This window comes from Rousettus aegyptiacus, unplaced genomic scaffold (assembly GCF_014176215.1).
Source record: "Rousettus aegyptiacus isolate mRouAeg1 unplaced genomic scaffold, mRouAeg1.p scaffold_m13_p_1, whole genome shotgun sequence".
Lineage (NCBI taxonomy): Eukaryota > Metazoa > Chordata > Mammalia > Chiroptera > Pteropodidae > Rousettus > Rousettus aegyptiacus.
Genome location: NW_023416284.1, coordinates 93,093,295 through 93,105,319, shown reverse-complemented (window position 1 = coordinate 93,105,319; position 12,025 = coordinate 93,093,295). Strand labels below are relative to the sequence as shown.

General features: G+C 53.1%; 1 protein-coding gene across 5 annotated transcripts in view; it reads right to left on the bottom strand.

The window, feature by feature from the left end:
* SCUBE3 (signal peptide, CUB domain and EGF like domain containing 3) overlaps positions 1 to 12,025 on the bottom strand; it is a 37,168-nt gene that overhangs the window by 8,591 nt on the left and 16,552 nt on the right. For 2 of the 5 annotated variants that reach the window (XM_016146916.2, XM_016146921.2), the window contains exons 4-16: positions 11,135 to 11,269; positions 10,033 to 10,158; positions 9,719 to 9,835; positions 7,562 to 7,609; positions 5,192 to 5,308; positions 3,398 to 3,520; positions 2,800 to 2,916; positions 2,213 to 2,338; positions 1,787 to 1,903; positions 1,545 to 1,649; positions 1,138 to 1,254; positions 644 to 802; positions 197 to 412 (exon numbers count right to left, since the gene is read on the bottom strand). In XM_016146916.2, coding sequence (XP_016002402.1) covers positions 197 to 412; positions 644 to 802; positions 1,138 to 1,254; positions 1,545 to 1,649; positions 1,787 to 1,903; positions 2,213 to 2,338; positions 2,800 to 2,916; positions 3,398 to 3,520; positions 5,192 to 5,308; positions 7,562 to 7,609; positions 9,719 to 9,835; positions 10,033 to 10,158; positions 11,135 to 11,269 — 1,623 coding nt within the window. The remainder of the gene's footprint in view (positions 1 to 196; positions 413 to 643; positions 803 to 1,137; positions 1,255 to 1,544; positions 1,650 to 1,786; positions 1,904 to 2,212; positions 2,339 to 2,799; positions 2,917 to 3,397; positions 3,521 to 5,191; positions 5,309 to 7,561; positions 7,610 to 9,718; positions 9,836 to 10,032; positions 10,159 to 11,134; positions 11,270 to 12,025) is intronic. The other 3 variants (XM_016146917.2, XM_016146918.2, XM_016146919.2) reach the window with 3 other exon arrangements.

Here is a 12,025-nt window from a genome sequence, read left to right as displayed (position 1 = left end):
GAGGGTTGGTGGTCCCACCTGTTGTCTTATATTTCAGTCTGGGACCAGGGAGGGGAGGATGATGGACAGGAGAGTCTTGGCTGCCTCACAATTTAAGAGATGCAACTGAAGCCGTCAAGTATCCTGCTCTATGTCAGGCCCAAGGTGGGCCTTCCCCACTCCCATGATCCCCTGTATCCCCCGCAAGCTCCCTTACCACACTTGGCCCCGGTGCGGTGCTGCCCAGGTCTACAGGCCTCCACCAGCTCGGCTCGCTCCCCAGCTACTGGGCCTGGTTTGTGGGCCAGCTCATAATCAAGGCCTGCCAGGCGCAGGAGGAAGCGGTCCTGGTTAATGGACTTTCTAAGCATCTTCAGGGACCCTTTCAGTCGCCGTTCCATCCGCTGTCGGAGACAGGGTAGCCCACAGCCAGCTGGTGGTGGATAGTGGTGTGGGTCATGGAAGGAAGAGAAAGAAAGTATGAACAGGAGGGCAAGGAGCAAAGATAGGAGCTAAGGTAAGAGGGACTGGCTCTTGGGTTTGGCATTAGGCAGGGGCTGCCCTTAGTACAGGCTCTACCCGTCCCTTTGCTATCGAGACCTGTTGTTTCCCTGCCTCTGCCCTCCCCTTTCCACCCTCCATCCAACAGTGCCCCCAGTCCCACCTGTGATTTCTTCGGCTCTGACCTCTGCCTCCAGTTCCAGGGTGAGCCGAGTGACTTCTTTGCCTGGAGGGGTCCGGGCCCGCCGGCCCTTGCCCTTCCGAGAGGAGTCACATTTGAGGTGGATGAAGGTGACCTGGCAGTCAGAGCAGGGGACACCACCTGGGGGAGAGGCCTTGTCAACTCCAAGGGCATCCCCTGGGGACAGGGAGAGTTCTCACTCCCAGCTCTCACTTTTCCACCCCAAGACAGACAGGCCTGACCAGATCTCTTGACTGCAACTATCTCGATTCTCTTCTAGTCTAGTATACTAATTAGTTGGTGTGAGGAATATCCTAGTACTTCCTTGGACCTATGCCTACAACTGCTTTTGCCCTTGCTCTTTACAGAGTTCAGGGTGCCAGTGGGTTTTTGGAGATCTTGCTAAGCAGAAGAGCTGAGAGATGGGAAGGGTTGGTGGCCAGAGAGCCCATTGGAGTGTGGTCCCCAGTCCAGACCTGGCCCCAGGATTCTGCTGGCCTCCTCCATTTTGCCTTTGTTTCGCAGGTGCAAACGGCATTTGGCGTCCTTGATCTTGAAGGAGGCCCGCTGTTTAATCGACAGCACTGCAGCCTCTAGAGGGATGGTAGAAACTCAGCACAGCCTGGGGGCCCCATGGGGGTAAGGTTGCTGTGGAGGGTGTTGAGAAGCTGGGTGATAAGCTGAGGGCTTGGCTGGAGGAGAGGGATTAGGAAAGCCAAGGAAATCAGATGTTAGGGGCAGAGGGAGCAAGGCAGCAGGGCTGGAGAATTACAGAGCAAAGAAAGGAATCCAGAAAAAAGGCCAAGGTAGTTAATGAAGAAGAGGAATAGGGGTCAATAAGCAAGAGAGTAGGGTGGGAACAGGCCTCTGGGCTGGTGCTCACCATGGCAGTGGTTGGAGTTTGTGCTGTTTCCAGTGTGACCAGCTCTGGCCAGAGTGCCTCTGGGGCTGGGGGTGCCACAGCTCACCGTGAAGCCATTTTCAGACTCTGAGAAAAAGAGGCTGTCACAGCTCTGACCTGACCCCACAACTCCCACTAGTTGAACGATTCTAAGGGGAGCAGAGGAGCTACCTGAGCAGCCAGCTTTCCTCCCCGCCAGCCCTCCAGCAACCTCTTCTCTGTACCTGGCAAAAACCGGGCCCGGGAGGGGCAGGTGAGGGAACAGGTGTCCTTCTTGCCAGACCGGTTGCAGCTGAGCATGGCTTTCGAGGCACCAGAACTGCCCTGACACTTTACGGGCTCTAGGAAGGGGAGAAAAGCCTGAGGAAGAGAGGGCCTTCCTCTCTCCCCCTCTTCCTCAACTGGGTAATTTGGAGGAAGAGAATTAGCTACATGCAGAATAATTGTACATGGAGTCTGACAAAGGGACAGGAACGAAGGGATTATTTACTGGAAGCTTCATATCTCTAATTCAAATGGCTAATTTCTCCACCCTTTACTACTCACACTTTCCTCAGCATGGAACTCCTTGCTAACCACGCTCCACTCTCCCCCTGCCCGCCCTCATTATACTGCAGTGCCATCTAAGGCCAGCAGAGGGTGCTGCCCACCTGTGCAATCCTTGCCATTCCAGTGCAGCCGGCCCTGGCCTGCTGGGCAGGTACACTGGTAGCTGCCAGGAGTGTTGATGCAGCCAAAGCGGCAACCTCCCCGGTTGATGCTGCACTCATCCACATCTAGAGGAAGGAGTTGGGAGACAGACAAACAGTGGGGGTTGGGGAAAAGTAACCAGGGGGTGGACAGTGAGGACCTTTGGTTTAAGATTACTGGCCTGAGAAGAGCTCAAACCTCAGACCCCCTTCACTTATCTCTGTCCACAGTCAAAAGGATGACTGAGAAGGGGCCACGCTGATGAGCTTTTTAAAGCCTTCCACTCCTACTTGTGAGTGGGGGTGTAAGTTGGGAGCTAAGGATGGGAGGCAAGGAACAGTGATGGGGATGGGAGATAAAAACTTTGGAGGCAGGATGCTGTTCCCTGATACCTGATTCCTAGTTGTCTTAATTCCTCCCATTTCATCACGAGGGATGCAGACATGGCACGTGTACCTGGGGATTGCCCGTAGCCACAGGGCTTGTTCAGTTGAAGGGCGAGGAGGTGAGAGGCTGGGTGGCTGAGGGGCCAAATTTGCTGGCTTACCCCCACAGTGAGTGACACCATACAGCAGGTAGCCATGATGGCAGAGGCACTGGAAGCTTCCCGGCGTGTTGACACATATGTGGTCACAGGTTCGATCAAAAGAACACTCATCTATATCTGGAAGAACAAAAATTTCAGCCACCGAATCTGTTTTTGGGGACTTGACCCTGGGACCCCTTGCTCGGGTGAAGGGCCCAAGTGAGGGGCCTTGGCTCTCCCCCTTAATTTGGAAGTCCTTACTCATGGCCCAGCCCTAGCATTCAGCAATGCCTACCCATCCCCTGTGCTCCCTCCACTTGGAGTCCTTGGAATCAAGAACTGCAAGATCTGATGCCTATGGATCAGGGCCACTTAGGCAGGTCAGACCCTGCCAAGGATATGAATTGGGGTAAAATCCAGCCCTCAATCCTTGCCAAGCTATGTGCCCCAGTCGTAATACTGGGCCGCCAAGGAGGCATACATTTGCTAACTCGCAGCATGGCACTGCTTATGGAAACTCTCCACAGCGTCTACTGAGTTTCTCAGATTCTGGCCTCCTTGAAGCTCTCCTACCCCAAGAACCTTTCCAAGGCTTTCCCCTTGGCTCCAGTCTGCTCACCCTGGCAATTCCTCTCATTGATGAGAAGCTTATAGCCCTTCTTGCAGCTGCATTCAAAGCTGCCCACTGTGTTGCGGCAAATGTGGTCACAACCCCCATTGTTCAAGCGGCACTCATCTATGTCTGGGGAAGCAGGACAAAGAGAAAATCAAAGGTAATACTGAAGGCTGAGGACAAATAAGGATACAAGATCCCTCCCTCACAGAGATGGAAAATCCAAGAGAGTCCTGAGCCTGCCCTTCTGATTTTCACTCTCTCATCTCTGTTTCCTCCCTATTCAGGGGCTCTGTGCCATTAAAACACCTTTCCTCAGACTGAGTCCTCTTAGAAGGGGGACTCGGGAACCAGAATGAGGCCCTCAGAGAGTTGCCTGGAGCATGAAGTGGTGGGCATTTGACCTACCGGGCTGGTCCATGCCCTTCATTCTGCTGCTTATGGCCCTTCTCCAAAAGGCTGGTGGATAGGGTTTATCCCTTTCTTGTCCATCTCTGCCTGTCACAGCCCAGGAGGGCGGATGAGGAGGCAGCACAGAGAGGTTGAGGTTCAAAGGGGCAGCCCTTCAGAGAGGAGAAGCTGGGAGATAGGCCAGGCAGGGAGGACCTCCAAAGAGCCAGTGAGGCTGGGTAGCTGATGGGGGAGGGGTATGGGCCAGGCAGGGGGCTGGACTGGGAGAGGTCTGGAGAAACTCAGGCCTGAGGCAGCTTTCAGCACTAGGAAGAGAAGGGGGGGTGGGGTGAGCAGCTTCCTTCCTGAGGTCAAGTTCTCCAAGCTGGTGGCAGACAGGACCCAGGCTACTCACCCCTACTTGGGGGAAGGGGCAGGGAGGGCAGCCTTACACTTCACTCTTAGCATACCTGTCAACAGTCCTTCCCAGCAGGAAACCTCTCAACTCTGGCTGTCTGACCTGCTGCCCCATCCCTCCCCCATCCTCTCTGCCAGCTGTTGGGCCAAAAGACACAAAGAATGAGTCCAGACCTCCTACCAGTCCCTACTCCTTTTGACCAGGGAACACAGACCTGATGAATCATTATTTTTGGTATAGCTACTCTCCTTCCCCACCCCACCCCCCACTGTCCCACCCACCTCACCTTTCCCCTAGACCTGGCTAATTAAAGGAGGGTAAATAGGTTGGACAATGTGAGAAATTATAATAATAGCTAACACAAAGTGTTCTATCATTTGTCTGATGCTGTTCTAAGTACTTTATGTATAACTCATTTAACCCTTACAGCATTTGACAAGTACAATTATTGTGAAACTGAGACACAGAGACTCTAAATAACTTGCCCTGTATCGCAGAGCTAATAAGGGGTGGAGCTGGGATCTAAACCTAAGTAGCCAGGCTTCATCATCAGTGCTCTCAACTGCTACCCTGTCTCCCTCTGGCCAGTATAGCCTTTTCACAGGGAAGGTGTTGGGAATGTGGGTTAAGAAGGTTATGGAACACACTTGTGACTCTGTGTACACGCAGGGCTCAAATATCCTTCTAGACCCAGGGACAAATGTAAATGGCACGTTCATTAACCAAGAGGATTGGGGACCCATAGAGGATAGGAATGAGAATAGAGAAAACAAGATAGTGCAGGGAACACTAAGGAACTGGCTAGATTTTTGTGCCCCTTGAACTGAGATGGGAAAGGTAGACAGGAGACAAGTCTTAGTTACGTCCACAGTTCTTTAAAATCAGGGCAGCCTCCAGGGGGTTGAGGAGGCGCGGTCCCATATTAGGTACCTTATCTCAGATCCCAGCCTCAGCCCCTTACCCTTACACCCCTGTCCTCTGAACGCCCTTACCTTTGCAGGTCTTCCTGTCTGGCTGCAGCATGAAGCCCACAGGGCAGCTGCAGTGGACACCCGTTGCTGCATCGTGGCACTTACTGTCACAGCCCCCGTTGTTGACAGCACAGGTCTCTGTTTAGGAGGGAGGCAGGAGATGGTAACCAGTTATGGGCCTGGAGGAGTCCCAAACTCTAAGATAATGGAGAGCACAGAGGCCCAAAGGGAAGGCCTCAGCCGCCTCCCTGTGCTTCAGAAGGAGCATCAAGCAGAGGCTCCCAGCCCCCATCCCCTCACAAGTGCAGCCAAGCAGTCCACTTCCCTGCCCCCCTACTTGATTGAAACAAGGTGGACAGCAGTGAGGCAGGTACAAGCCAGAGCTGTCAGGCAGGAATGTGCTGAGGGGGCGGAGGAGGTGGAGAGGGGAGGGCGCAAGGAGGGATGGGAGCTAATCGCTGCCAGGGAACAAGAAGGGACAGACAAGAGTTTCCTCTTCTGCCTACCAACTATCTATTTGGTGGGGGAGGTGGGGGAGTGGGTCATGGTGGGACATTCTTGGGAGGAGTGAGCCTGGTGATTCCTAAGACATTTGAGGGATGACCATCAATTCTTCCTCCCTGCCCAGCTGTCTTAAGAAAGACCCTAGTTCTGTTACTGACTGGTCATCCTCAGAGGAGACAGCACCTACTCAGTCATTTCCTAGCCCCTTCCAGGCTACCTCCAGCTCCTTCTGAGCCCTCCTTTTAGTACCAGATGGAGGTAAGCTGGCTGCTCTATTGTAACTTTCCTAATTTGAAGACTGGTTTAGGAGAGGCTAAAGGAGGGGGCAAAAGAAGAATCAGAGAAGGAAGGGTGTAAGACAGGTGAAAGAGAGAACCTCAGAGCTAAGGGTCTTCTGTTGCCTCCCTCCCCGTGACTGGTACATTTTCCTTCCACTGAGAGGTTAGAGTAGGGGAAGTATGGATAGGTCACTCTCCCTATTTTCTGCATTCAGAGTAGGAGAAAAACAGGTTTAAATTGCAGCCCAGGAGTGTCAGGTGAGCCCAGGGAAAAACCATCAGCTCAAAAAATGCAAGGCCCTAACACAGGGACTGTGAGGAGGTGAGGACCATCCTCTGGGAGACCTAGAATTCTCTCATTAGACAAAATCCCAAGACCTTGACCTCCACTAGGGAAGAGAGGTGAGTGGTCTTTAGAATCAGGAGAACTGAATGAGGAAGGCATCAGAGACTACTATCATCTTGGATCTTATTGATCCTGTCAGTCCCTGGTTATGACCCTCAAATACCCAGGTTTGGGAGCAGCCACAGTGTGATCTCCTATGTGCGACTCCCACTTTAGTCTCTCCTGAGGTTCCTCAAGATCATGGAAGGAACATGGGAGGGAACCTTGAGTTAGGGCTCTGAGCCCAGCCATCCCCTCTAAGAATGTCCTTAGCATAAGAATAGGTCCCCCAAGCCCTGGAGCAGGGAGAGGGGAACAGAGATCATGTGCCGAGTCCAGGTAGACTCTGAGGGATCTAGGATGGGAAGCAGCAGAGCTGGCACAATGTCCATCCCAGGTTGACAGAAAGCTGGGCATAGCTGCCCGCCCCCATAGGATAGTGTTCTCTAGGGCAGGGTTGGGGCAGCAGGATGGCATGGTTTCAACCTTTGCTTTTCAGGTCACAGTATTAACATTACAACTTACTCTGCACCAAGAGCTTACTAGATGCTCTATATGCACTATCTCAATCATCACAACAACCCTAAGGGAGGACTCATCCCCCCTGTTTTACAGAAGATAAAGAGAGGATCGGAGAGGAAAGTAGCTTGTTTGAAATCACACAGTTAGAAGGTGGCAGAGCCAGAATTCGGACTCAGGTCTGTCTGAATTCACATGTCATGCTCTACCCAATTATGATGGAAGAGGCTGGCGAGTGATGCTGGGACTGCGTGCGCTAATGTGGGTAAGAAGCCCCAAGGAGGGGATGACATCTAAATCCTAGCCTGCTCCTAGCTCAGGTGGCACAGTGGACATGATGAGTAAGTGGAGCTGGCTGGGTCTTCAGCTGTGTATAAGGCAGAGAAAGGGAGGGAGGCAGGTGGTTGTGGAGGGGTGAGGTGTTAGAAGGTGGGTGAGGGAGAAGGTGGAAGGAAGGAGCAGGAAAGGAGAGAAGGAGGGTGACAGGATCAAAGACAAAACCAACATGAAGGCTCCTGGGCCAGCTCTTGGGGACTCAGGAGACACTCAGTGGGTCCAGTACCCAGGCTGCCAGGGGAGCCCTGCTGGCAGGCTGGAGCCCAGACAGACTGGGTCCAGTGGGCATGCGGTTAGTGGGAGCCCCAGCGGGTTAGCCCTTCCCCTAGCAAGCCAGTGAGAGCAAGCCGAGAGAGCGGACATATTTACCATTAGAAACGGCCTGAGGGGGGATGTGCTGCTCTAGCCGCCTTTCCCCTGTTTGACATTGTAAAAAAGCTGTTTAGATGCTGGGCAGGAGCCACTGTGGCCCCAGGCCACCCCTCCCCACCCCAGCCCTGCAGGCCCAAACCACTAGTCCCATGCGATTAGCCCTGAGACTCCAAAACTTCACTCCCCAGCCTTGTCCTGTCTGGAATCCTCAAAGAAGCTGGGCTCCCACCAAACGACTGATGAGAAACTGAGACTCAGAAAAGGGCAGTCATGGGCCCAGTACCACACAGCATGCCAAAGGCAGAGCTGGACTCTAACCTCAAATCTTAGAAGCTGCCTACCCACCCTTTCTGCTAAACTATACTGCCCTCAGTCTCCCTACCAAATGTGAATGCCCCGATGGCCCCAAACAATGCAGTTTCCTCCTACCAGGGCTGGGGAGAAGAATGAGGTGCAGGGCAAGGTAAAATAAGTTCTCTTGGAGAAGAGGGAGAGGAAGTCGGAAAGAACATGGCTGTGAACCTTAGAACAGCCTCATTTGCTCTCTTCTATTTCACTTAGCTGAGGCCTAGAAGGCAGAATGGGTCTTGCATTAGGGAAGAGCTCAAGCCTAAGGGGTATTTTCAAAAGCAGCCGCGCCCAGGACCATCTGAACAGAAAGGAGCCTGAGAGGGACCTGCGCACAACTACGGCCAGGGCTCTGTCCTGATACATGCAGCTTTCCCTTGGGGACTGCATGCAGTTTCTTTTGGGAGACTCTGGGGATGTGTGAGTGTATTTAGGGGATGGAAGGAGGCTGGAAAGCAGAATTAGATTTATGATGGAAAAATGAAAGGAGCTGGAACGATCAGCTTAGAGAAGGCAACGTGAAGACCTAAAAATGTTCCAAGCTCTTTGAAGAGTTAGTTCAGAGGGAAACACGTAGCAGGTAAGGTTTCAATTAGAGAACTTAGAACTGTGTGCGCAAGTCTCTGGGGCAGGTACCTGAGGGAGAGCTTTAAGAGCATCATCTGCTCCCCTGTTCTTGTGTCTGGGGGAAAGACGGTGCTGTCTGCAGAGACAGAATAGGTCTCTGGAGTGAGATAGAGAAGAGTCTGCTTCTTAAGCTGAATGTCATGTCTCTGACAGATGCAGAGTAACTGCGTTCACACACTGCACCGCCCCCTCCAGCATGTTGTAGCCCATGAGATGAATGGCCATCCATAAGTACTGTGCCCACAGAACAAGCTCACCCGGTGCACGGCTCAAGGCACAGCCTTTCCCCCTGCCCAAACTCTTTTTTATTTCCCACTTCTCTAAGGAGACACCCGTCCCATCATCTTTTTCAGCACTCTGTGACCACACAGTAACTGGCCTTCACGAAAGACCTAAAGGCTTAGGGAATTAGGAATTACATTTAAGAAATTAAACACATCTATGCCACCTGACGATATGTGAGGTAAGGCTTAGGAAGTCGGGGAAAGGGATCCAGGTGTTAAGGCCGCACATCAGGACAAGAGGGATGGAAGGCTGGAGTTGGTGAGGGAGTGAGAGGGCCATAGGCAGGGCTGAGAGGCAGTACCTCTGGAAAGTGGAGGAGAGGTCAGGTGAGGGGAGTGGAAGAGGGGTTTGTAGGAGGAGAGTGAGGAGAGAAAGGATAAAGAGGAGAAAGATACCTGGAGTCAGGAAACCCCATTTGTCAGTTCAGGGCTGGCTGTTCCAGGAAAGAGCACTCTGTCCCACCCTCAGTTCCGGGTGGGGACAGCCCGCCATGACAGCTCCCATCTCACTGCACCGACCAGCCAGGGCCTCTGGTCAGGCTTAACCCTTGCACTGCCCCAGACCTCCTCCCCTTTGTCAGCCATAGCCTTGGTCAACCTCTGCTAATTATTCCCAGTTTGGCAGCACTGTGTCCTGGATAAAGAGGATGGCGAGGCTCCTGGCGGTGAGGCGGTGGAACCAACGGGTGGGAAAGGAGAAGAGGGTCAGGTGAGCATGTCAGTCCCTCTGAGTTGTCCTGCTCTAGACCTTGCATTGTTTGAATCTTTAACTCAGTCACCAGTCATGTTGTGCCCAGCACCTAGGCTCCACGTGCACCCCGCTGCCCTGGTTCCCAAGGGCCCCTGCCCCATCCCCCCTCACAGTTGGACCGAGATCTCCCCTGGCCTCACCCACCGATGCATGTCTTCCCGTCGGTATGGAGCACAAACTTGACATGGCAGCCGCACCGGGGGCCCTGCTCTGTGTCATCGCATGTGTGCTGGCAGCCACCGTTACCATAGTTGCACGTCACTGTGCAGAGAGGGCAGGAGGCCTGTCAGCTTGCTTCTCCCTGGGTACCACAGTTCTCCATAACAGTTACTGGCCCTTTTAGCTGGTTGCCTCTCCCATGCTCCCTTTTCCTCCCACCTCCTGCTGTTGAGGCCCCACACCCCTCCCTTTGCCTCCCTGTCTCCCCATGTCTCCCACTGCCATCCCAAGTATCTCACATTTACAATCCCGTTGGTTCTTGGTGAGCTCGAAGCCAGGGCGGCATTCACAGGCAATCCCCCCTTTGGGTGTCTCCCGGCAAATGTGAGCACAGCCATGGTTCTTGTTCATGCAGTTCATTCCTTCTAAAAGGGAAGAGAAAGGGGGTGACTGCTCCGTATTTCTGGACTCCTAGAGGAAGAGGAACTAGGGCAGGTATTTGGGGCCTAGGAAATCGGGAGAATTCCACTGAAGCTGCCATACAGAGAGACAGACTCTTCCCCTCACAGGCTCCCTGTCCTGCTCATAGAGCTGGGTGCTAATGAGCAGAGCTCAGAGCCGTTCCGAGTGATGTCTAGGTATCGATATCCTGTCCCACCAAAACTTGCATGATCACCCTCTCCCTCAAACAACCAAAAGCTAGTATCTAATAGATTGCCCAGCACTGTGCTAGGTACTGGATGGATTTAGGAAGGACACATACATGAGATAAAATATAAGACATGATCTCATTCCTCGAAGAGCTTACAGCCAAACTGGGAAGATAACATAATGTGAATGGGGAGTAATGAGTACAGATAATAACTATATGATTTTATTCAAAGAATATTTATTAAGCTCCCACTACATGCAGGGCAGTATATTAGGTTCTGGGGATACAAAGATGAATTGGACATAGCCCTTGTCCTCAGAAATGTCACAGTCTAGGGGGAGAGAGCCACAGAAACAGAGAACATATACTCCACTATTTTTGCCTGACCCTGCCAATCCAATCCAAGGAATAAGGCATCAGGGAGGTTCTCTCAGATAACAGCAGCTGAAAGCCCAGGCCTTTACAGTTAATTAATATGTCTATCTCAGATCTGGACACAGACGACACCCCAGAGGAGCCCCAATCCCACACTGACTCTAACCTCAAATGAATTTACCCAGGTTTGCTCTAAGACAAACTCTCTGTCCATGGAGCTCTTAGGGTGTGATTAGGCTGAGGGACAAGAGAAGGAGTTAGTGGGGCTGAGAACTGACAGTGAGACCTAGGGGGTATTGAGGGAAAAGCTTCTGAGCAGATGGAGGGAGGAGCCTGGGAGTGCAGGGCTGGGCCCTCCCAGGTCCTGCGCTGACCTTCTGGCCGCTGGATGCAGGTGTGCTGGTTGTCGCTAAGGAAGAAGCCTTCCCGGCAGTGGCACTCATAGCTGCCCATCATGTTGACACAGCTCTGCTGACAGCCACCGTTGCCCTCGGCACACTCGTCCACATCTGTGCAGGATAGTGGATGCTGAGGCTGGGGGGTGCGGGCCAGGGTCCAGGTTGTGCCCTGAGACTTCGGCACTGAGGGCTGGGAGCAATCTTAAGAATCTGTACACACACTTTCCCCGCCTCCCCAACCCAACACCCAGCCTTAGGCCAGGCAGTGCTCACCCACTGATCAGCTCCTGGTCCACTGCTATGAAGAGGCCACCCTAAGAGGGCAGAGCTGGGGAGCTAAGCAGTGGGGAGGGGCCGTTTGAACATGGCTCGCTTAGGTGAAGACTTGCCCCCCTTTCCCTAACCTGTTCACATTGGGTCTGAGGGCAGAGGTGATCAGGAAAGAAGACAGAGCAAGAAGAACACAGATGAAGATAAGGGCAGAGATCGGACTGGGAGAGGAACTGGGGGCAGCTGGTTGTGATGAGCAGCCAGGGTATCAAAGAACCTGGGAAATGGCTCCTTGTTCAGGGAGAGCGATGGCCATGGGTGCGGAGGTCAGAGGGACAAGGTGGACGAAGGCAGCAAGCCTCAACTCCTTGTGGGGCAGGGACCATTTCTGTGGGCAGGCCATGGCTCTGTCCTTCCTCCCCTCCCTCCATGCCTGGGCTCGCTGCCATATTCCTTAGCCTTTCTCCTATTTTGGTTTAACAAAACAAAGTCTGGTATCTTGGTGGGGAGGGGTGGGGGTGAGAGCTGCCAGGTCACACCCTCATTACCACCCAAAATCACCACCCCCAGGTCCCAGAGCCAAGCTCATCCTTGGGC